This window comes from Catharus ustulatus, chromosome 11, assembly GCF_009819885.2.
Source record: "Catharus ustulatus isolate bCatUst1 chromosome 11, bCatUst1.pri.v2, whole genome shotgun sequence".
Classification (NCBI taxonomy): domain Eukaryota; kingdom Metazoa; phylum Chordata; class Aves; order Passeriformes; family Turdidae; genus Catharus; species Catharus ustulatus.
Window position 1 is genome coordinate 21410764 of NC_046231.1, and position 20730 is coordinate 21431493.

Below are 20730 nucleotides of genomic sequence, written 5' to 3' on the forward strand. Positions count from 1 at the left end.
ACACACACAGACATGAACACGTTAACACACATGAATATATACACACACACGAACATGTAAACACATCTAAACACTAACACACATCTAAACACTCGTGAACACACACATAAACACACAAACACATAAACACTCATGAACGGACACATGAACACACGAAGATACACACACAAACACATAGACACACACGAACATGCACACACAAACACATGAACACACGAACACACGCACACACACGTGTTCACGTGTTTTTGGGGTGTTCACGTGCTCTTGGGTCACGTGGGGCGGGGCCTTAATGGGCGTGGTTATGCAGAAACCACGCCCACACATCATTACAGATACAAATGCGCGCGCCCACGCGAGGCCACGCCCTATGAATACATAATTCGGGGAATAGGCGTGGTTTCACAAGACACGCCCATCTGTGGGCGGGGCTCCCTCGCGCGCTGGGCGGGGTCGCGGTTCCTCCCCCCGGCGCAGGTTCCGGCGGGGCCGGCAGGGGGCGCGCGGCCGGGCGCAGCCGCAGTCGCCGCCGCCGCCGCCGCCGCCGCCGTCCCGGGGCCGCCGGAGCGGCCGCAGCGGGCGATGCGATGACAACGTCCACCCTGCAGGTACCGACCGCGGCCAGCGCCACGGGGCTGGGGCTCCGGCCGCGCCCACACCGCGCCCCCTTCCTGCGGGGCCTCCTCACGGCCCAGCGGACAGGCCTCACCGGGCCCCGGCGCCGTGCCGGACGGGGAAAGGCCTCACCCGGCTCCGGTGCAGGCCTTGCTAAGGTCGCCGAGTCCTGCTGAGCCCCGGTGCCGGCGCGGTGGGGAGGGAGGTGGGCACAGCGGAAGAAGCTCGGTGCGGGCGGGCCCGGCCCGGCGGTGGCGGAGGGGAGGGGCCCCGCCGGGCCCCGGTGCTCACGGCGCTCCCCCCTCGCAGAAAGCCATCGACCTGGTCACCAAAGCCACCGAGGAGGACAAGGCCAAGAACTACGAGGAGGCGCTGCGGCTGTACCAGCACGCCGTGGAGTACTTCCTGCACGCCATCAAATGTGAGTGCGGCCGGGGGGCGCGGGCGGCGCCGGGCCCGGGGCGCTCCGGTGACACCTGCGGTCCCTGCAGATGAGGCTCACAGCGACAAGGCCAAGGAGAGCATCAGGGCCAAGTGCATGCAGTACCTGGACCGGGCAGAGAAGCTGAAGGAGTACCTGCGGAGCAAGGACAGGCATGGCAAGAGGCCTGTCAGGGAAGCACAGAATGACAACAAGGGGTGCGTGGGAGACGAGGGGGGTGAGGGATCCTCTGTCTGGCCACGGAGCTGGCAGGACCTCCCCGTGCCACACCAGTGCCGCTCCTGAACCCTATCCCCTGTCCCCAGGAGTGACAGTGACAGCGAGGGTGAGAACCCTGAGAAGAAGAAGCTGCAGGAGCAGTTGATGGGTGAGAGGCTGTGGTGGCTTTGACCCTCTGGGGTTGGGGAGGGATTCAGTGACAGCCCTGTCGAGGGGTGGCTCTGGGGACTGGGGCCCAGGGGTGCATTCCTGTGGCTGCTCAGCTCAGACAGCTGCAGTGCTGAGGGGAAGCAGGATTGGGGTGTGGGTGGGGACTCTGGCTCTCACTGCTCTCCGTGCCCATCTCTGTGGGGCCACATGAGCAGTCACACCCTCACAGGTGCCATCATGATGGAGAAGCCCAATGTACGGTGGAGCGATGTGGCTGGGCTGGAGGGAGCCAAGGAAGCCCTGAAGGAGGCTGTGATCCTGCCCATCAAGTTCCCACACCTGTTCACAGGTGAGGCCACAGTAGTGGGGAGGGGGCTGTGCAGGAGGTGACCCCTCCCTGGGTGATCCCAGCGTGGATCTGGGCGCAGGGATGGGGAGGCCTGACCCCGTTCTCTGCCGCAGGGAAGCGCACGCCCTGGCGAGGGATCCTGCTCTTTGGGCCGCCTGGCACTGGCAAGTCCTACCTGGCCAAGGCTGTGGCCACTGAGGCCAACAACTCCACCTTCTTCTCTGTGTCATCCTCTGACCTGATGTCGAAGTGGCTGGGGGAGAGTGAGAAGTAAGTTGGCAGCAGGGATGTGGCCACAGCCTGGCTCTTGTTGCTCTGGCTGTCTAGGCTGGGGCAGGGGCCACCAGCACCAGGGCACCCCAGTAACAGGGCTGGGAAAGAATTGGGAGCTTGTACCTTCAGAGAGGGAGTCTGAGCAAAGCAATCCCTGGCCCTCGTCCCTCACAGCCTGTGCTCCCCATCTTTACAGATCTCTCAGTCCAACAGCAACTTTAAGCTGGGGTCATCTAACACTTAACTGTCTCCTTAACAGCTCTCATGCTCCAGCTTGGGGCAGCTTTGGGGCTCTCCAGAGTTGCAGCTCTTACCTGAAGGTTTCCCATCTGTCCATGCTCAGAATTCATTTACAGTTTACCTACAGTGAGCTTTGAGGAGGGCTCACCCCTGCCAAGCTGTGAGCGAGTCATAATTAAACTTAACTCTACATGTTTAATTTCTGATACCCTATAATTAGACTTTAAGTCCCAGCAGGGTCCCAGGAGAGAGCACAGTCCCTGGTGTTGCACTTCCCTTGCTGCCCGTGTGGGGTTCCCAGTCTGGGAGGAACATGGGGCTGCCACGGTGGTGCTGAGGAGGGTCTCTGAGCAGGGACCCCATCCTCTGCTTTGTTCCCAGGCTGGTGAAGAACTTGTTTGAGCTGGCAAGGCAGCACAAACCCTCCATCATCTTCATCGATGAGGTGGACTCGCTGTGTGGCTCCCGCAACGAGAACGAGAGTGAGGCGGCCCGGCGCATCAAGACCGAGTTCCTGGTGCAGATGCAAGGTGGGTGGGGGCCCATCCCAGGGATGGGTGGGAGCAGGCAAAACCTGGGCATTCAGAGAATCCCTGGAGCTTGTTCTGAGCCATCTGTCCGCAGGTGTGGGAAACAGCAGCGACGGGATCCTGGTGCTGGGTGCCACCAACATCCCCTGGGTGCTGGACTCAGCCATCAGGAGAAGGTGAGCCCCTCATGCAGACCCCTGTACCAGCCCCCAGCAGGGCTGGAACTGGGGCTCACCCTCTGTGCCCCCAGGTTCGAGAAGAGGATCTACATCGCCTTGCCCGACGAGGCGGCGCGGGCCCAGATGTTCCGGCTGCACCTGGGGAACACCCCGCACTCCCTGACGGACGCCAACATCCAGGAGCTCGCCCGCAAGACCGAGCGCTACTCGGGGGCCGACATCAGCATCATCGTGAGGGACGCCCTGATGCAGCCCGTGCGCAAGGTGCAGTCGGCCACACACTTCAAGAAGGTGAGCAGAGGCTGCCACGGCCCAGGGTGGTCCTGGGGAGGGGTGGGCATTGTGGCTGCTGTCCCCCCACCCCGAGCTCTGTGCCACCTGCCACTGGCTCTGTGCAGGTCCGCGGCCCCTCCCGCACCACCCCCGGTGCCCTCGTGGATGATCTCCTGACGCCGTGCTCGCCCGGTGACCCTGGGGCCATGGAGATGACCTGGATGGAGGTGCCCAGTGACAAGCTGATGGAGCCCATTGTCTGCATGGTGAGTGTCTCCTCTGCAGCTTTGGCCTGGGCATTTCCCTGTTCATCCTCCATCCAAGGGTCAGGCAGGGCTGTGGCTCCTGGGTGTGGGCACAAACTCCCAGTCTGAAGTCCTGAGCCCCCCAGAGGATGGGTGGGTGGCAGGAAAGGGCCTTGGGTCTGCCAGGCAGCTCCCACCTGTGGTCACTGCTGCTGCCATGGGGCACAGGTACCCCAGTGCCATGGGGGTCCCTATCCCGTGCCCTTGCCTGGTCTGAGCCACGTGCCCACCCACCTGTGTTACAGTCAGACATGCTGCGCTCACTGGCCACCACCCGCCCCACCGTCAATGATGAGGATCTCCTCAAAGTGAAGAAATTCACGGAGGACTTTGGACAGGAAGGTTGAGGGGGGCATGGGGGGTGTGGGGTTTTGGGGCAGCTGCAGGCCCCGCTGTGCCCCCCTCCCCAGCCGTGCCAAACCGACCGATGATCGCTCACCCCTGCCCCACTACACTGCAGCGCCCGGCAGGCGCAGGGACACGGCCCGGGGGGCTCACACTAAGGGGGGTGGGTCTGAGCATGGCCTGGGTAGCTGGGTCCCGCCCCTGGCTGCACCCCACTCTTCTTCCTGCTCTTTTTTTATTTTTTAACTTAATGCTGCTTTGGGTTCTGTCTTGTTTATATGAAAATAAAAACAATCTGAGAGCTTCAGCCAGTGCCCAGCCACTCCCCAAGGGCTCTGCCTGCACCAGGGGGCTCAGCCCAGCCCCTCACCCCCCAAAATGCAATGACCCAGGGCCAAGGCCTCTGCCTGTCCCAAGGGGCTGGGGGTTCCTTGCACTCCAACCATCTCAGACAGGGATTTGTGCCTACAGCAGGGGCTACTTGAATGGAGCAGCCACCAGCTGATGATACCCACCAGCCCACACCCCATGTCCCCCTGTGCGGTCTCTGGGCTCCCTTCAGCCTCGCTGCCCCCATCCCGGTGCCCCCTGTGTTGTGTCCAACTGCTGCCCATGCTGTGACCACGAGCCCCAAACAAGCCCCAGAGGGGAGGATCCCCCCTTTGCCCCTTCCCTGCACAGCCTTGGCAGCAGGCTGTCACTAGACCCACAAAGGAATTCCCAGTGCCCGGGGGAGCACACACCCACGGGCAGGAAGGGCCGGAGCCACGCTGAGGCCACAGGTCTGTATTGGCTGCAATAAAGCTGAGTGGGAGCCCCGAGAGCTGCGCTGGTTCTTTCACCAGGGTCAGGGCAGTGGGGTCAGTCCAGCAGCTCCATCCAGCTCACGTTGGTGAAGGTGCGGGGGTCCATGCGGTCGATGTAGAGGATCCCATCCAGGTGATCCATCTCGTGCTGGATGATCCGGGCGGCCCAGCCCGACGCCTCCCAGCTCACGGGCTCTCCATGCTCGTCCACACCTGCAGTGGGTTCAGGGGGTGATTAAAGAGAAAAAAGGGAGATGTGTGTGAGAGTGAGAGGATCTGTGAGAGAACAGGGTGATTGTGTGAGAGTGGGGGACGTGTGTGGTGAGATTTGTGAGAGAATGGAGGGAGCCGTGAGAGGACAGGGAACCCATCAGAGGATTAAGGGATCCGTGTAAGAGTGGGGGATCCCAGGAGGGACTGCGGGACCCATGTAAAAGAAGGGGGGGACCATGTGAGGGAGGGACAGGTGCAGGTCGGTCCGTACCGGAGACATGGACGGCCCAGTGCCGCGGCACGTAGGCGGAGAAGCCGTGGATGCTGGCGCAGCCCTCGGGGCCGGTGACGAGACGGGTGTCGAGGACGCGGAGCGCGGGGTTGACGAGGACGCGGAGCGGGAAGGGCTCGATGCCGTGCGCTTGGCGCAGCGCCGGCGGGTACCGGGCACAGCGGGCGGGCGGCAGCTCCGCGGCGAACACCCGGAGCGGCACCCCGAGCTGCGGAGCGCTCAGCCCCAGGCACGGCCTGCTCCGCAGCCCGGCCGCCAGCGCCGCCGCCAGCCGCCGCAGCTCGGGGCCGCCCAGCTGCTCCGGGGACACGGCGGCGGCGGCGCCGCGCAGCACCGGGGCTCCCACCTGCACCGGGGCGGCGAACGGCGGCACGGGCGGGCCCAGCACCCGGCGCCGCAGCGCCCGCCAGTAGGAGCGCTCCCGCCGGTCCCAGCCCGCCGCGTGTCCGCAGCCGCGGGCCGGGAGCGGCGGGATTCCCGGCGGGATCCCGGGCAGGGCCCGTCCTGCCGCCCGCCCCAGCGCCGCCGCCGCCGCCATGGCGCACCGCGTGCGCGCGCACCCGCGCCGCCACCGCGCCCCCTGGCGGCCGCGCGCTCCCGCCGGGCTAGCCCGTGGCCACCGGGGCACCCGGCGGCACGGCAGCGCTCCCCGAGGGGCTCTCCGGGGACTCGGTGGGCACGGCTGTGTGTTCTCCGGGGTCCGGGATGGTCTCCGGGGATGGATCCTCCTCGCCCGGTGCCGGTGGAAGGAGGAAAGCCAGCGGCTCTCTGAGGGCGGCCACGTCGATGCGGCCCAGGCGGCCAAAACGCTGCAGCTGCGTGGGGGGTACGCCTTGGGGATGGGGAAAGAGGGGTCAGGGGGTCTGCGGGCAATGAAACCCCACGGAGGGGACAAGAGCAGCACAGGGCCTGCACAATGCCGGGGGAAGCCACGGGTGTCCTTCCCCTGCAACGAAAACCAAACCCTGAAATCTCACCCAGTGCCTGTGCAATCTGTGCTGGAGGGAAAAGCACCTGGAGGCAGCGGTTCAGGTAAGGCAGCAGGTCCTCCAGGAAGGCTGTACAAAACTGGGTAAAGAGCTCCTGCTCCCGCCCGCTGAAAGCCGCCTCCTCTGCACGGTGGAAGGCCAGGATGATTTTGGTCACCTGGGCAGAGAGAGAGGCAGATGGCTCACCTGGTGACAGCCACGTCCCAGGTGGGTAAGGAGGCCAATGGCACTTGGCTTGTACCAGCAACAGTGTGGCCACAGGCCCAGGGCAGTGCCCGTGTTCCTGTGCTGGGCATTGGTGACAGCACACCTGGAATCCTGGGGTCAGTTCTGGGACACTCTGAGATAGACATGAGGGACTTGAGTGTGTCCAGGGAAGGGAACAGAGCTGGACAAGGAGCTGATGCACAAGGAGCAATTAGGGAGGGGTTAGCCTGAAGAAAAGGAGGCTTGAGGGGGATTTTGTTGCTCTCCCCTACTCCCTGACAGCAGGGGCAGCCAGAGTGGGGCCAGGCTCTGTTCCCAAAGAACAAGGGACATGACAAGAATGAACAGCCTCAAGTTGTGCCACAGGAAGTGTAAGTTGGATATTAGGAAAATTTCTTCATGGAAAGAGCTGTCCAGCCCTAGCAGAGGGCAGTGGTGGAATCCCCATCCCTGGAGAGATTTAACAGCTGTGTGGATGTGGCACTCGAGGACATGGGCTAGGGGTGGCCTTGGCAGTGCTGGGGTAGTGGTTGGACTGGATGATCTCAGAGGCTTTCCCAACCCACTCAGAACAAACCTGCCCCACGATCTCGCAGGACAATCCCAGCTCCATCCCCTGGACTCACCTCAGCAAGGGCACTGTCCAGGCAGGCAGTGATGTCCTGTGCCAGGGCGATGGGGCAGCAGAGCCGCAGGTCATTGAAGGCAACGAGGAGCCCATTGAGGAAGCAGGCAAGGGGTGGGAAGTCCAGCAGCACCATGGGGGGCTGCAGTGTCCCAGGCTGGGCTGTGGGCACCGGCACTCCTGCACTGCCCCCCAGCACGGCCGGCGCGGAGATCAGCGTGTAGGAATTCATCTCCTCCCGGAATTTCTCCACCGCCTCCTCCACCGCCTTCCTGAAGGCATCGGCAGCCACGCGCTGGAAAAGGGGGGCCAGCTGCCCGCGGAAATCCACGCCCACCCTGCTGAAGGACAGCCCGAAGTACATGCACTGCCCCAGCAGCGAGTCCAGCCGGCCGCCCACCCCGCGGTCCAGGTCGCGCTGCAGCGTCCGCAGGAACTCGGAGACCTTCTGCAGCACCCAGCCGTGGAAGATGGCCCCCTCGCCGGGCGCCGCGCCCTCGGCCGGCACCAGCGGCTCCTCGTCCGAGAAGATGGCGCGGTACTGGGTGATGATGTCGAACAGGTGCACCCGGCAGGCCTCGATGGTCTTGGTGATGTGCACGTAGGGGTCGTGGTCGGGGATGGAGGCCTGGATGGAGCGCAGCCAGGCGTCCCGCGCCTGCAGGAACTTGACGCGCAGCTCGGCCTCGGTGAGCACGTCCATGCGGCGCAGGAAGCCGATGACGCGCAGGCAGGCGGGCAGAGGGATGTTGGTGCGCAGCTGCTGGATGAGCTGGTTCAGCATCAGCTGGGCCGACTGGCGCACCTCTTCCACAATGCCCTGGGGAAGAGAGAGCCTTCAGTCAGGTCCAGGCAGAGTTCTCCTGGATCACCGGCTGTGACAATATGGGGTTCACCTCAGCGCAGGGCTCACCTGAATGACGGGGATGCTGCTGTGCTTCCTCTCCAGCCTGCGCACGTAGGCCGTGAGCTCCAGTGCCTCCTCGTAGTAGCCGTTACGGACGCAGGTGTCCATGAGCTGTGGGATCTCCAGGATCTCTAGGATCTCCGTGTGCCGGTTCAGGGTCAGGCTGTTCATGCGCCGGCTGCAGGCGATGGCCTCGGCATCGCGCATGAAGTTCCTGCGAGGCCGGGATGGCATCAGCAGGAGAGTCCTCCCTGCAGCGGGAGGGTCCGGGGACCGTCCCACCCACACCGGCCGCTCCCAGCGCTGCCTCCTGCCCAGTCCAAGCCACCCCGACCCTTAGTGGGCTCAGCCCTGGGACCTGTCGTTCCCCAGCCCAGCCCGTCCCTGCCCCGTTTCCACCCGCGCCCTGCCCGCCGCTCCCCGTGCCCGGTGCCCGTCCCGCACCGGCAGGCGTCCTGCAGCGCGGGCAGCCGCTCCAGCAGACTGCTGAGGCGGGTCTCGATGCCGCCGAAGCCGCGGCCGGCGCGGCCGGTGCATTCGGCGGAGCGGATGAAGGCTCGGTAGTGCTCGAAGGCGAGGCGGCGTGTCTCGGCCCCGACCCGCTCCCGCTCCGCCGCCAACCGCGCCGGCTCCCGGCCCAGCTCCGCCAGCCCCAGCGCCGCCAGCTCCGACACATAAGCGGCGAGCTCGGGGCCGCCGGGAGCCGCCGGGCCGCGCAGCCAGGCCAGCAGCCGCGCCTCCTCCGCCGCCGCCGCCATCGCCGCGTCAGCTGCGTGTCCGTCGGTTCCGGGTTCGTCACTTCCGCTACAGCCGGTTCCGGTCCGGCACTTCCGGCCCGGGCCGCCCGCGTGTGCGCGGCGCGGGAGATGCGGCCGCTCACAGAGGCGGAGACGCGGGCGGTGTTCGAGAAGCTCGGGAAATAGTGAGGGACTGGGAGCGGGGGGAGCGGGGGGATCGGGAGGGCTGGGCCGGCGAGGTGCCGGGGACCGGGGACAGGACGGGAACCGGGAGGGATGGGCACCGGGGATCGGGCATGGAGAAGGAATGGGCACCGGCCGGCTGGATCCCGGGGAACGGGGAGGCCAAGGAGACCGCGGGGGTGGTGGACACCGGGGTCGGGCGGGAACCGGCACGGAGCGGGATCGGGAGGGCTGGGCCGCGGAGGTACCGGGGCCGGGCGGGCTCACGGCGTGTGGCCCTGCAGCATCGGGGAGAACATCCAGCTGCTGGTGGACCGGCCCGATGGCACCTACTGCTTCCGCCTGCACCGGGACCGCGTGTACTACCTGAGGTGAGGGCCGGGCAGGGCGGGGCGGGGAGCGGGCGGCCCCGGGGGTGCGGGCCCGGCCGCCGCCCAGCACGGCCCTGCTCCCGCAGTGAGAAGCTGCTGAAGCTGGCGGCCAGCATCCCCCGGGAGAGCCTGGTGGCCCCGGGCACCTGCTTCGGGAAGTTCACCAAGTCGCAGAAGTTCCGGCTCAGTGTCACGGCCCTGGACTTCCTCGCACCCTATGCCAAGGTGGGTCACGGCCCCTCAGCCGGCCCCGGCCCCGTCCCAGCCCCTCGGCTCCTCACAGCTCTGCCCCTCTCTCGCAGTATAAGGTGTGGGTGAAGCCGGGCTCGGAGCAGTCCTTCCTCTACGGGAACCACGTGCTGAAGTCGGGGCTGGGCCGCATCACGGAGAACACGGCGCAGTACCAGGGTGTGGTGGTGTATTCCATGGCTGATGTCCCGCTGGTGAGTGCCTGGTCCCTGCCAGGGTGGGGGGGAAGAGGGGATGGGCAGGGGGAATACGGGATGGGCAGCCCTCCCTCACCTCCCCTTCATGCCCCAGGGCTTCGGGGTGGCTGCCAAGTCCACGCAGGAGTGCCGGAAGGTTGATCCCTTGGCCATCGTGGTGTTCCACCAAGCCGATGTCGGGGAGTACGTGCGCAATGAGGACACGCTGACATAGGGGACCCTCAGGGACCCCAAGGGACCCTCGTGCTCTGTGAGTGTTCCGGGCTAGGACGGGCTTTGTCCTACACTGTGGGTGTGGGAAGCCCACCCAGAGTGGGATGGAGATGTGAGGAGCTGCCAGCACAGAGCCCCAGAGCCCTCAGGGGGCTGCTGGCAGGACGGAAAGAGGGGCCCTGGCCCCAGCTCTGTCACATAAAACCAGTTCCTTTTTTTAAATGCCTGTTGTCTGGTGTGGAGGGGCAGGGGGAATCAGTCCTTGCCCCTGCTGTGGGGAATGTGACACACTGGTGTGGGTTTGGGGGGACTGGTGGCATTGGGGGGAACCTCAGAGTCTGAGGCTGAGCTTCAGGAAGGGAGGGAGGGGGAAGCAGCTTCTAGGCTCACAGAGGCTGGATGGCAGCAGCAGGCAGCAGTCACTCCCTGGACTGTCCCAGGGGGTCCTTTATTTGGAGTCTGGTAGAAAAAGCCCACAGTAAAGACAGTAAAAATGGGTAGGGATGTAACAAACCCACTCAGCACACAGAACTCAGGTGGCAGTGTGCCCTTTGACTTCTCTTGGGCTGATGCCAGGGCTAGAGACGAGGCAGGAGCAGGGGGAACTCTCCAACCTCCTCCTGGAAGCAGAATCCAGCCTTTCCTCCCATACTGTGGTGGGACAGAGGGGCAGCCAGGTCCCCTGGCTCTGCAGGGGGGTCCCTGCGCTGTCTCAGCACTTCTGGCTGCCCGAGGTTTGTGCGTGGAACAGGCTCTTGAGGAAGTAGAGCTGCAGCACCCCGGAGAGGACAATGACACAGCTCTGGGCCATCGACCACCAGTTGACATAGTTGTAGTTGGACTCCAGCAGGAAGGAGTCGGCCCCTTTCCGCATCCGGGCGAAGTTGTAGAAGCGCCACATGTGGAAGGTGTGGATCTGCAGCCTCTGGATGCTCACCTGCAGGAGAGGCAGAGCCACACTCAGAGCTGAACTCAGCTGCTGATCAGCCTGAGCAAATGCCCTGTTCAGTGTCCTGGGCTGGCCCTGTCCATCCCTGCTGTGCTGGGGCCCCCTGTGGCCTCCCTGACCCTCACCCCAATTGCGTCCAGGGTGTCGTTCAGCTCCTTCCTCTTTGCTGGCTCCTTGTGCTCCATGTTGAAGTCATCGTAGTACACACCAAAGTTAAGGTACACCTGCATGAAGCCAAAGTGGTTCTGCTGGTTGTCCAGGCAGAGCTGGTAGAAACCTGCAGAGGGAAGGGGGGTGTTGGTCCCTGGATGGAAGGGACAGACACATCCCAAGTGCTCAGCCCTCATCCTCCCCCTGTAGGAGCAAGCCCTGGCTCACAGGCTCAGAGCTGCTGCAGGGGCTGGGGTGACCTGTGTCCTTGGTGAGGAAGTTGATCTGTCCTCGCACGTCCCGGGACACTCCGAGCTGGAAGCCATTGGGGTCACTCGCTGTGACCAGGATGGTCCTGCTGTTGCCAATCCCCGTGGCCCGCTGGACCTGGAGGCAGGGAACACCCGAGGGGAATTTGTGGTCATTGTGGGGGGGATGGAGCTGTGCTGAGCCCTGGGGACATGTCACTGTGGGGCTGCTCTGCCCAGCACAAAGCCTGGGGGAAGCTGCCACTGCCAGGCACGGCTATGCCCTGGCTCTCTTTCAGCCAGCCCAGTGTAAACAGGAGATGAAAGGGCTGGAGTTTCCCTGTGGGAAGGGGACAGAGCTCAGGGACACGCTGTGCCGGGGCCTTCAGCTGTGCCACAGCCTCTGGCCAGGCAGTGAAGGGCAGAGCCTCCAACAATGCCGGAGCTCCCAGCACCTTGTGTTTAAACCAGGTAGTTTAAAAATGCATGGGATTGATGATGAATAGGGATTAGGTTGGTTATATTAAGAAAATATTCTTCCCTGAGAGGGTGGGCAGGCCCTGGCAGGGGGTGCCCAGAGAAGCTGTGGCTGCCCCTGGATCCCTGCACATATCCAAAGGCCAGGTTGGACACTGGGGCTTGGAGCAGCCTGGGCTAGTGGAGGGTGCTCCTGCCATGGCAGGGGGTGGAAGGAAATGAGCTTTAAGGTCCCACCAACCCAAACAATTCCATGATTCTGCCTTAAGGAAGGCACAGTCCCTGAGATGCCATGTGCCACAGGACCAGCACAGCATGGATCCAGCACAGCCAGTCCCTGTCTGTGCCAGTAACCTCCCAGGCCACGTCCCCAGCACTCACCTCGTAGCTGAAGAAGAAGTTGCCACCCTGGTGTGAGAACTGCCAGAAACACTCCACACTGCCAGCAGGGATGACGATGGCGAAGTCGTAGCGATCGGCGCCGCGGAACAGCGGCTCCTGGCTGGAGCCGCTCAGGGGCTCTGTCCTGGGGCAGCCAGCAGGGCCCAGCAGTGCCAGGAGCAGCAGCAGCAGCATCCTCTTGCTTCCCTGGGCTCCAGCATTTGCTCCCCAGGCAGGGCAGTGCAGGGGTAATCATTAACTGCTCTGCAGTGCCAGGGCCGTGCTGGCACAGGAGCCACGGCTCAAGGTGATCCTGGTGCAGAGCTGGAGCTCTGAGACCCTGTGCTGCCAGGGCAAGAGAATGGGACACAGCTCCTGCCAACAGGGCACTGCCTCTCACCACCCAGTCCTGACCCACATCTCTGACCTGTGCTCCTGCTGCCCAGGGCTCTCCAGGGAAGGGATTTACACAAGGTGAAGGAAAGGCATGGCCACAGCCAGGGGACAAGGGACAGCCAGGGCAGCACCTGCAGCTGAAGGACACAAGGGGAAGCAGCTGTTTCTAGACAAGATTTCTCCCAGCCCTGGCTTGGCTGGAAGGCAGCCAAGAGATACTCAGAAACTAAGTTTAGAAAGTGCCCTTGGATCACACCCCTGACTTTTTTTCCACAGGACTCTAATCCAGAAACTCCTATTTCCCATTTGCACCTGCATGTCACACTTCCAGGGCAGTGCTGCTCCTGAGCCAGCACTCCCAGAAGGGCAGGGCAAGCCCTGGGGCAGTCTGTGCCCCTCTGCTGCATTTCCACCCACAATTGACACTTTCACAACTCCTGCTATTAAACAAGAAAGGAACTTTATTTTACAAATGAGTGTTCCAGCTTTGGCACTTGAAGGCAGGAACACGTGGAACCCTTGGAGCTCACACACAGCAAGGATAGTACCAGGAAAGTGCAAAGAAAACATGACCAAAGTCAGACAACACTAAATTTTCTAGCATGGAAACAAGAGTTTGAAGTGCTGAAATACAAAATAAGTTTAATTTTTAAAGCTTCAGAGCTCCTCACAGATTAGTCATTTACAAATCAGAAAATAATGGGGAAAAAAAATTTCCAAGTTGATCCTCTTGCCTGGATCCCTTCCCCACAAGCTCTGGGACTCAGTGCTGCCTCTCTTCCACAAGGGAGTGATGGCAAACAGATTAAGCAAGTGATTCAGAGAACAGACAACTAGAACACAAAAAAACTAGTGACCTATGAGATTATCCTACTGATCACACCTGAGCAAACAGCTGGGATTCATTCCAGAGGCTGCAGTGGTCAGGTGGACAACAAAGTCTCAAGACAAGTGGTTCTAAGTTTACACTGAGAGGCTGCACAGCTCCTGCCATCTGCAGCACACTGATCTTTGCAGATACAGCTGGAGCACTGGATTCCTGTCAGTCATGGTTTTGGTGCCACAGGGTCTTCCCACACTGGCATAGACAACACTGTGTTCCAGCTTCCAAAAAACAAACTGAGGTCCAAAAACCAAAAAGAAAATAATAAAAAGAAAGTCCCGTGGCTCCTTTCAGAGCATTCCCAGTTTCTTCATGGTCCGCCAGCGATCCTTGATCATCACTGCGGTGCGGTTCTGGAAGGGGTACTTGAGGCAAATGGATTTCCACCTCCCTTCTCCGTACTTCTGCACCCCTTCCTTGATCCACTCGCTCTCCTGCACGGTCCACTTCTGCAAAGAGAAGGAAGCAGCTGCAGGGAGGAGCTGCATGGCACACAGCCTGCTGCCAAATCCTTCCTGGCACATTCCTTCCCCCATCACCCGTGCCAGGAACGGCAGGGAAGGCAGACAGGTCCTGGCAGCTGCACACAACACTCCAGCACTGCAGGTGTGCTGCAGCAGCTGCCTTCCTAGGGGTCAGGAAGAGAGCTCCTGGTGGCAGCAAGGTGGGACCTGTTCCTGGCTAACAGCTCCCAGATGTGTCCCTCACCTGAACAAGACTCTGAACCTCTCCAGGATGAGGGGAATTTGGCAAACTTTGCTCAGAGCCATCAAAACAAAGGCACCTGAGGCACATTTCCAGTGCCCTGCAGGCAGGACAGGCACAGCTCCAGCCTGTTTTGCCAGGGAGACTGCAGGGACACTGCCCCACTGCAGGGCCTGCTGCAAGCACCTAAGGCTCCACATACCTGTTTCTTGGAGCTGTTTTTGGAGACATTGCTTTTTTCATGTGACGCTGGAAAACAAGGGAGAGAATTACATTTCCCATAATTTGGGAGGTACAGACCTCCTTGAGAGGCTGCCTGAGGCTTAACTGCTGAGCTGTGCAGTCAGAGCACCCCATGACAGGCAATACACCCCAATTCCTTCATCCCAGCCTTTCCACAGGATTGCTGGTTTCAAAACTCAAGTCACTCAGGCAGCAGTGAGTGATCCCATGCCAGGATTAGCACAGGGGAATTTTCATACCTGCATTTGCAAAGAGCTCATCCTCATCACTCCAAATGTCCTTCTCCTCCGTGCCACAGGAACTGTTCCACCTTCCTTGGATGGACCTGAAATTAGGTGAGGGTTTACTTTGGCTACTGGCTCAGAAGGTTTTTTTGGGGAGCAGGTGCAGGGCTACCAAGCAAGCAGAGCCAGCCTCTGCACACTGCATTTCTCCAGAGGTGGGAAGCAAGAGAAGGATGCTCCTACAGACTCCAGCCAGTGATGCTGAGACTGGGAGAAGTGTGGAAAAACATGTGTTACCTGGAATCACCTGCCAGGACCAGCTGCAGCACCTCCCTACCAGCAGGACCTGATCATTTTCTGCTCTCCATTAACCCACAATTAATTTTAAAGCCAGATGTACAGACAAGAGAGGGTTTGCTGTGCCCAGTCCCACGTGGGCTGGCAGGAAAGGTCAACACTCATCTTGGGACACAGGGTGAGGGTTTTGTGCTCAGGCTACCAAGACAAGACTGGGGGCAGGGCAGACAAGACCACACGAGAGGGGCTTCATACTTCTCACTCTGGGCAGACAAGGGCTCATCAGGCAATTTCGGAGCAGCTTTGGAAGCGGAAGAGACCACGTGCTCCTGGGAAGAGTCAGGGCACTCGCTCGACTTGCTGGAGGAGCCGTCCAAGTCCACGATCAGATTGCTTATGCTGAACAAGTTTTTGACGTTACGGGACATTTCAGGAGGCTCTGAGGTCTCAGAAGCTTGAGTCTCTGCTTCTCTGCGCCTCTTGGTTCTGTGGGATACAGAAGGAGACAGTTGCTTGGGGGAAGGCAAGTCTGTTTCGTCCAGTTTGGTGAAAAGCACGTCTGGGTCCCCGGAGTCCGACAGCATCTTGAAAGCTTCTCTCAGAACAGAAATCCCACACGAGGTTACAGCTCCGGGGGGCTGCCTATAAAATAAACACAACCAAGCGGGTTGTAGGGAAACTGAGGGAGCTCTGCTGCCCCAAAATCCAGCCTTTCCCTCCACTGGCATCCCCAGCTCCTGGCCCTACACTGCAAATCCATGGAAGAGAGTATTCCCAACCTCCAGCACTCCCTCCCACAGCACCCCAGGGAGCAGGTATGGAGAACACAGGTTCATGCCCCACTGCCTCCTGCTACTCCATGGCCCCCTCCCTGGTCACAGCAGCACTTCCTGTCAGCAGCTGAACCAAACCACCTCAACACCTTTCCCAGGATCCAGAGTCCAGCACCAACACCTTTGGGCTGGCCTGGGCAGGCATTTGGGGAATTAGGAGCTGCCTGGATACAGGGGATTACCCCTTGGAAGAGAACTTGCAGCCACACTGCATCCAGAATCTAGAGCCAGACTCCTCTGCCCACCTTTGTGGTTCCCTGGTGGACACTCTGGGGAGTTCTGGGGTAGCTGCAGCTGGTTCTTTAGCTGTTTCCATAGACTCTGGAGTGCCCTTCGGGGTATCATATGCTGCTGTTAAATGGTCAGGTGTTGCTGCTGGGTCAGTGACAACTTCCATAGATTCTGTAGTTGCTGCAGGGCCACTGGCTTCTTCCATAATCTCTGGAGCTGCTGTGGGACCAGCTGCCCTTTCTGCAGGGCTGGCAGCTCCCTCCAGGTCTTCTGTGTCTCCTGCATGCTCTGGAGCTTTGGCTGGGCTCTCTGCCCTTCCCAAGGCCTCTGGAGCTGCTGCCTGGTCCTTCAGCCCATCTGCAAACTCTGAAGCCTCCAGCGAGGGTTTTGCTTTGTCAACATGTTCCGAATTCAAGGTCTTCTTCAATAACTTGGAGAGAGAAAAAGCACAGCACCGTTACAGAGAGGATTCCTTGCACTCCCATTCCATTTTATCCCCTCCCAAAGGCATTTCATGGATTGAAAAACATGTTTAACCATATAAACCTCCTAGGACTGGACTGAATTTAGTGTTCCAGGTTTAACCTGATCCCCAGGGCAGCGGGGTGGACACGCACTGTGAGCAGCGCTGGCTCCGAGTCGTCCATGTAGCCCTTCAGGAACTCAAAGATGCTCTGCTGGAAATCCTCGTAGGAGAAGTTCTTGACCTTTGGATGAGAGGGATTCTTGTCCCGGATGACAGCCAGCCACTCATTTCTCTTCTTCTAGAAAAGGGATTCATGGGATCAGGTAAGAACACTCTGGGAATCAGTGACAGCCCCAGCAAGGACTGGGCCTTTCCCATCTGCCATTCTCCAGGCACAACCCATTTATACTGAGATATGGCCAGGAAAAAGCCAGAGGAACAGAACCGCAACTAAGGAGCAGCAGAACCACCTTATTTCAGGAATTCTCCTTGCCTGCAGTGCCCAAGCACCCTACTGCCTGCAGAAACAGGAATGGGAACTCCTGCTGCTCCCAGAACCTGCTCTGAAGGTGAGCTGGAGGCTCATCAAGGCATAAATGGGGATGCCTGGAAGGCCCATGAAGGTGTGTGAGGAAAGGTGACAGAGGAGGCTCCAGGGTGACAATCTAAACATGGAACACTTAGGGACTCCAGAAGGACTGTTTCCATTTCGGCCTCCTCACCCCAAACCTCCCAGGACACATCAGATCCCCACTGGACACACCAGCAGCTCCCACTTCAACCAGCATGGACTCACTTGGTTTCTGGGCTCTTTCCCCATGTGCTTCTTGACGATATCAGAAGCTTTTTCAAACTCCTTGTTTCTGATACAAACAACAACAGCCTGCAGAGGAAAACAAGACTGAAGGGAACAGGGAACAGCTCAGTGCCAGCCCCGACACAGGACTCCCACATCACTGCAGGTATGCATGGACAGATAACAAGGGAATCCCACACGAGGCAGCTCCCACTATCATCCACACAAAGCCTTTCCAAGACAGAAACTGCACAACATATTTACTGAGAAAGAAAAAGCTCTTACAGCTTCCTTCACCATTTTCTGCACAGCCTCCATTGTCTTGTCCGCCACAGAGAATTCCTCCCGGATGAAGTCCAGGACAAGCATGGCCGACTCCAGTGGGGTCAGCTCTGACTCCTTGTCGAAGGTGCAATCTATAAGAATTGGCATCCATACTTTTGGGGGGGGGTCACGGCGCCTCCCTAGAGAGAGCTGGTTATTCACCTGCACAGGTGGTAGCTATCCACCTACACAGGTGTGCCACAAATCCCACAGCCAAGTGTCTGAACTGCAGTTCCAGCCCCACAACAGCCGTGGGGAATTCTGGAAGCAGCACTCGAGAACTTCCCAGGTGCCCAGCACTAACCCAGGGGAGCATTTGGGAAGCTGTGAGGCTAAGCAGGAGTCACCAGGCTGATGTGTTTGTCTGGCATACCAGCCCCCGAGCACCGCGGATGCCGCTTTTGGCCCCCCCAGCGAGACAGACACAAAGAGCAACCCCTCACCCGCAGGGAGACCCCCACAGCCCCAGGCCACAGCCCCGCTCTAGGCACGGACAGAGCTCCGGGAGCGCAGCGACACGGACACAGGACAGGGAAGAGCAGGGAGCGGGCCGCAAGCAGCACCGGGGCTCCCCAGAGCTCGCAGAAAAGACTGGGCACTGTCATAGATAATACAACATATATTACAGCACCTACCGAGGTTCTCGCCCTCCTCAACCCGCGACAGCAGCTGCATTATCCGGAGCATCTGCGCCATCTCCGGCTCCCTGTTCAGGGGCCGCACGAGCAGCGCTGTGGGACAAAGGGCAGGTCAGGGCGCTGCAGCCAGCCAGGCCGGGGCAGGTCCGGCCGCCCCCAGCCCCGCCGCTCCCCGGCCCGGCCCGCGCACCCTGCATGATGTCGCGGAATTGGCGAAAATCACGGTTGCGCCCGGAGCGGTAGGCCTCTATGGCCCGGTGGAAATAGAACTGCAGGACCCAGCCATTCATGGTCTTCTCAGGGAGCCCCGCCATCCCGGCCCAGTCGGGGTCGGGGTCCGGCTCCTGGTCCCGCCGTGCCGCCCTCCGCGCCGCCATCCCGCCGGACCCAGCGCGCCGGAAGTGACGGCACCGCGGGCCCCTCGGCGCGCGGGCTTATCTAGCGGGCACCGTGCCTACAGCTCCCGGCGTGCATCGCGCCAACACAGCCATGCCTACAACTCCCGGTGTGCACTGCGCCAACTCAGCCATGCCTACAGCTCCCGGTGTGCACTGCGCCAACTCAGCCATGCCTACAACTCCCGGTGCGCATCGCACCAACTCCGCCGCGCCTACAACTCCCGGTGTGCACTGCGCAAACTCCGCCGCGCCTATAACTCCCGGCGTGCATCGCTCCGAACTGGCCGGTAGGGGTCGGTCGCCCTCTGGCGGACGGGTGAGGGATTGCCGGGCCCCGGCGGGAAGCGGCGCAGGCCGGGGCACAGGCGGGCCCTGAGGGCTCGGGACCGATAGCACGGAAACCTGTAAGTGCTGCGACCCCCGAGCGAGAGTCTCACCTGAGCAGGCCTAGGAGTGTTAAACTCATGTCGCCCAAACCGGGCAGTGCCGCCCTGCCAGTGCAGGCACAGGTTTTTGCCTTTTTTCTGCTCTTCCAAACAACCCTCCCTCTCCTGTGCTCTGTGCTCCAGCCACCTGCCGATCCCTCTCGCCTGGCACAGCAAACCAGGCGGGATTTTTGGGGCATAGGTTGTCCCACAGTCGCTCAGGCTTGGGATAACGAGCTGTAAGTCCTGTTTTCCCACAGATCCTGCTGACTAATTCCCAAGCAGAACCGGTGCCTGAAGGCGAAGTCGCTGGCACCAGGTCCTTGGGATCATGGGCTGGTTCTTTGCCACTCTGGGGTGTTCTGCTTAGACAAGTGTCTCCTCGGCCCAGGGAATATTCCTAACCTGAGATGGAAAAGCACGTGAAAATTCCTCTGGCATGGGGTGATCTGGGATCCTCCCTTCCCTCTGCCCCAGGCCAGCGGAGGAGGAAACACACATGGGAAAAATGGATGTGTCAGATGGAAAACAGAAAAGCCGGGAGGGATTTTTATTGGCAAACAAAGGGAGATAGAAATAATCTGTGTGAGGCAGAGGAGTCACCTGCAGCGGGGGGACTGCCCTGGGGAGCTGGGTGGGAGCAGGATACAGCACAGCCAGGCCTGGAATGCTGTGGAGGGTGCTCGGAAGGATGTGAGGAGTGATACAGCTGCTTCCTGGGCTGAGGGGAGGAGTGCCATGCTCTGGGTCAAACTCTTTTCCACGTGGAATATTCACGGGCAAAGTGGTTTTGCTCTTTTTGTGTCACAGGATGCAGGAGGAGGTGCCAGGGTGTGAGCCCGGAATTTCAGCAGTGTCCCTTCAATCCAGAGAGAGCCCCATCAGCCCCAGTGACAGCGTGAGACCAGGCACGCTCACAGCCCTTCAGACACTGCCTTTGCTCTCCTGGACAGAAAATTCTGGTTTTTGGGGAGCTTGGTAACTTCTGCACCCCAATCTAGGCTTCCCTCCTGCACCACTTCAGGCTCTGCCGTAGACAACAGTGTGTTAGCAGCACCCAGGACTGGAAAACAAGGCTGGAACAGTGAATTCCGGAGTGAATACAAAAATAAACCCACTGGTTTGCTCCCTGAATTGTCTCCAATAAACCAAGAGGAAGCAGGGATGATGGAAGCAGGAGCAGGAATGCCAGTGGCCTCACTACCCAGTTTCACTCAGCCCTCCTGTGGTGTCATTATCAATTTTTCAGGAAAAGCTTTGGAGTTTCACGTGCCAAGCAAAACACCAGGCAGGAAGGCACAAATTGCAGGCGTGCTTGTGCATTGGAGCCTGCCCTCACTGATTTATGGCTTTTGATGAAGTGATTACAGATGAAAGAAAATATTCCAGGGAACAGGATCTGCATGTTGCTGTGGTCTCGTGCCTGTCACATCCTTCTGGAGGAGTTAGAGCAGGAAACAGAACAGGAAAACCACCGGGGTCCTGGTCACCTCTGCTCTCGCTGTGCTGCAGCACAGACAGGACAGCAGCTCCCAGAGCAGCTGTGGCTGCCCCTGGATCCCTGGAAATGTCCCAGGCCAGGTTGGATGGGGCTGGAGCAGCCTGGGACAGTGAAAATGTCCCTGCCATGGCAGGGGTGGCACTGGGGGAGCTCTTCCAAGACCATTCTGGCCTTAGAAAACCAGGGAGCAATGGAACAGGGGCCAAGGGAAACGTGGAGGAGGGTCATGAGATTCCTCTGAAAATCCAGAGAAACC

The 20730-nt window shown here is 60.5% G+C and overlaps 5 protein-coding genes across 8 annotated transcripts; 2 read left to right on the plus strand and 3 right to left on the minus strand.

Annotated features, from left to right (window-relative positions):
• Positions 1-523: 523 nt before the first annotated feature.
• Positions 524-4227, plus strand: VPS4A (vacuolar protein sorting 4 homolog A). The gene is made up of 11 exons (XM_033070029.1): positions 524-608; positions 925-1036; positions 1107-1254; positions 1363-1424; positions 1656-1775; positions 1889-2045; positions 2670-2818; positions 2913-2994; positions 3069-3288; positions 3396-3536; positions 3821-4227. Exons 1-11 carry the CDS (start codon positions 588-590, stop codon positions 3920-3922), a joined length of 1314 nt encoding a protein of 437 aa, XP_032925920.1. The 5' UTR covers positions 524-587; the 3' UTR covers positions 3923-4227.
• A 464-nt stretch (positions 4228-4691) lies between these two features.
• Positions 4692-8717, minus strand: COG8 (component of oligomeric golgi complex 8). The gene is made up of 6 exons (XM_033069714.2): positions 8404-8717; positions 7966-8173; positions 7054-7872; positions 6209-6377; positions 5860-6063; positions 4692-4939 (listed from the first exon to the last, which is right to left on the minus strand). The coding sequence occupies exons 1-6, from the start codon at positions 8715-8717 to the stop codon at positions 4782-4784; spliced, it is 1872 nt and encodes a 623-aa protein (XP_032925605.2). The 3' UTR covers positions 4692-4781.
• Positions 8718-8755: 38 nt separating this feature from the next.
• NIP7 (nucleolar pre-rRNA processing protein NIP7) lies at positions 8756-10129 on the plus strand. The gene is made up of 5 exons (XM_033069897.1): positions 8756-8881; positions 9164-9250; positions 9337-9475; positions 9553-9693; positions 9791-10129. The coding sequence occupies exons 1-5, from the start codon at positions 8826-8828 to the stop codon at positions 9908-9910; spliced, it is 543 nt and encodes a 180-aa protein (XP_032925788.1). The 5' UTR covers positions 8756-8825; the 3' UTR covers positions 9911-10129.
• Positions 10130-10281: 152 nt separating this feature from the next.
• On the minus strand, positions 10282-12338 carry TMED6 (transmembrane p24 trafficking protein 6). Its single transcript, XM_033069898.1, has 4 exons — positions 12115-12338; positions 11269-11395; positions 10984-11135; positions 10282-10846 (listed from the first exon to the last, which is right to left on the minus strand). The coding sequence occupies exons 1-4, from the start codon at positions 12307-12309 to the stop codon at positions 10622-10624; spliced, it is 699 nt and encodes a 232-aa protein (XP_032925789.1). The 5' UTR covers positions 12310-12338; the 3' UTR covers positions 10282-10621.
• A 610-nt stretch (positions 12339-12948) lies between these two features.
• TERF2 (telomeric repeat binding factor 2) lies at positions 12949-18543 on the minus strand. Of its 4 annotated transcripts, none has more exons than XM_033069895.1 (10): positions 18341-18543; positions 18148-18243; positions 17474-17604; positions 17189-17275; positions 16544-16690; positions 15941-16356; positions 15118-15504; positions 14581-14666; positions 14301-14347; positions 12949-13842 (listed from the first exon to the last, which is right to left on the minus strand). In XM_033069895.1, exons 1-10 carry the CDS (start codon positions 18525-18527, stop codon positions 13684-13686), a joined length of 1743 nt encoding a protein of 580 aa, XP_032925786.1. In that variant the 5' UTR covers positions 18528-18543; the 3' UTR covers positions 12949-13683. The 4 variants fall into 4 exon arrangements, with proteins under 4 accessions (XP_032925786.1, XP_032925785.1, XP_032925787.1 ...); XM_033069894.1 differs by having other exon boundaries at positions 16544-16687; positions 17474-17652; XM_033069896.1 differs by having other exon boundaries at positions 15118-15348; positions 17474-17652.
• Between the last annotated feature and the right edge of the window lie 2187 nt (positions 18544-20730).

What these genes read in the sequence shown, in the direction of transcription:
- VPS4A (XM_033070029.1), top strand. Translation starts at nt 588, where the DNA reads ATGACAACGTCCACCCTGCAG. An exon ending in TGACAACGTCCACCCTGCAG is followed by an intron (nt 609 to 924) that starts GTACCGACCGCG and finishes CCCCCCTCGCAG; the next exon opens with AAAGCCATCGACCTGGTCAC. An exon ending in GTTCCTGGTGCAGATGCAAG is followed by an intron (nt 2,819 to 2,912) that starts GTGGGTGGGGGC and finishes ATCTGTCCGCAG; the next exon opens with GTGTGGGAAACAGCAGCGAC.
- TERF2 (XM_033069892.1), bottom strand. Translation starts at nt 18,527, where the DNA reads ATGGCGGCGCGGAGGGCGGCACGGCGGGACCAGGAGCCGGACCCCGAC. An exon ending in TGAGCTCTTTGCAAATGCAG is followed by an intron (nt 14,348 to 14,580) that starts GTATGAAAATTC and finishes CTTGTTTTCCAG; the next exon opens with CGTCACATGAAAAAAGCAAT. An exon ending in AAAACAGCTCCAAGAAACAG is followed by an intron (nt 13,843 to 14,300) that starts GTATGTGGAGCC and finishes TTCTCTTTGCAG; the next exon opens with AAGTGGACCGTGCAGGAGAG.
- NIP7 (XM_033069897.1), top strand. Translation starts at nt 8,826, where the DNA reads ATGCGGCCGCTCACAGAGGCGGAGACGCGGGCGGTGTTCGAGAAGCTC. An exon ending in TTCGAGAAGCTCGGGAAATA is followed by an intron (nt 8,882 to 9,163) that starts GTGAGGGACTGG and finishes GTGGCCCTGCAG; the next exon opens with CATCGGGGAGAACATCCAGC. An exon ending in CCATGGCTGATGTCCCGCTG is followed by an intron (nt 9,694 to 9,790) that starts GTGAGTGCCTGG and finishes TTCATGCCCCAG; the next exon opens with GGCTTCGGGGTGGCTGCCAA.
- TMED6 (XM_033069898.1), bottom strand. Translation starts at nt 12,309, where the DNA reads ATGCTGCTGCTGCTGCTCCTGGCACTGCTGGGCCCTGCTGGCTGCCCC. An exon ending in CTTCCTCACCAAGGACACAG is followed by an intron (nt 11,136 to 11,268) that starts GTCACCCCAGCC and finishes TTCCCTCTGCAG; the next exon opens with GTTTCTACCAGCTCTGCCTG. An exon ending in ACACCCTGGACGCAATTGGG is followed by an intron (nt 10,847 to 10,983) that starts GTGAGGGTCAGG and finishes CCTCTCCTGCAG; the next exon opens with GTGAGCATCCAGAGGCTGCA.
- COG8 (XM_033069714.2), bottom strand. Translation starts at nt 8,717, where the DNA reads ATGGCGGCGGCGGCGGAGGAGGCGCGGCTGCTGGCCTGGCTGCGCGGC. An exon ending in GCAGCATCCCCGTCATTCAG is followed by an intron (nt 7,873 to 7,965) that starts GTGAGCCCTGCG and finishes TCTCTTCCCCAG; the next exon opens with GGCATTGTGGAAGAGGTGCG. An exon ending in GAGCGCTGCCGTGCCGCCGG is followed by an intron (nt 4,940 to 5,859) that starts GTGCCCCGGTGG and finishes AACCCACTGCAG; the next exon opens with GTGTGGACGAGCATGGAGAG.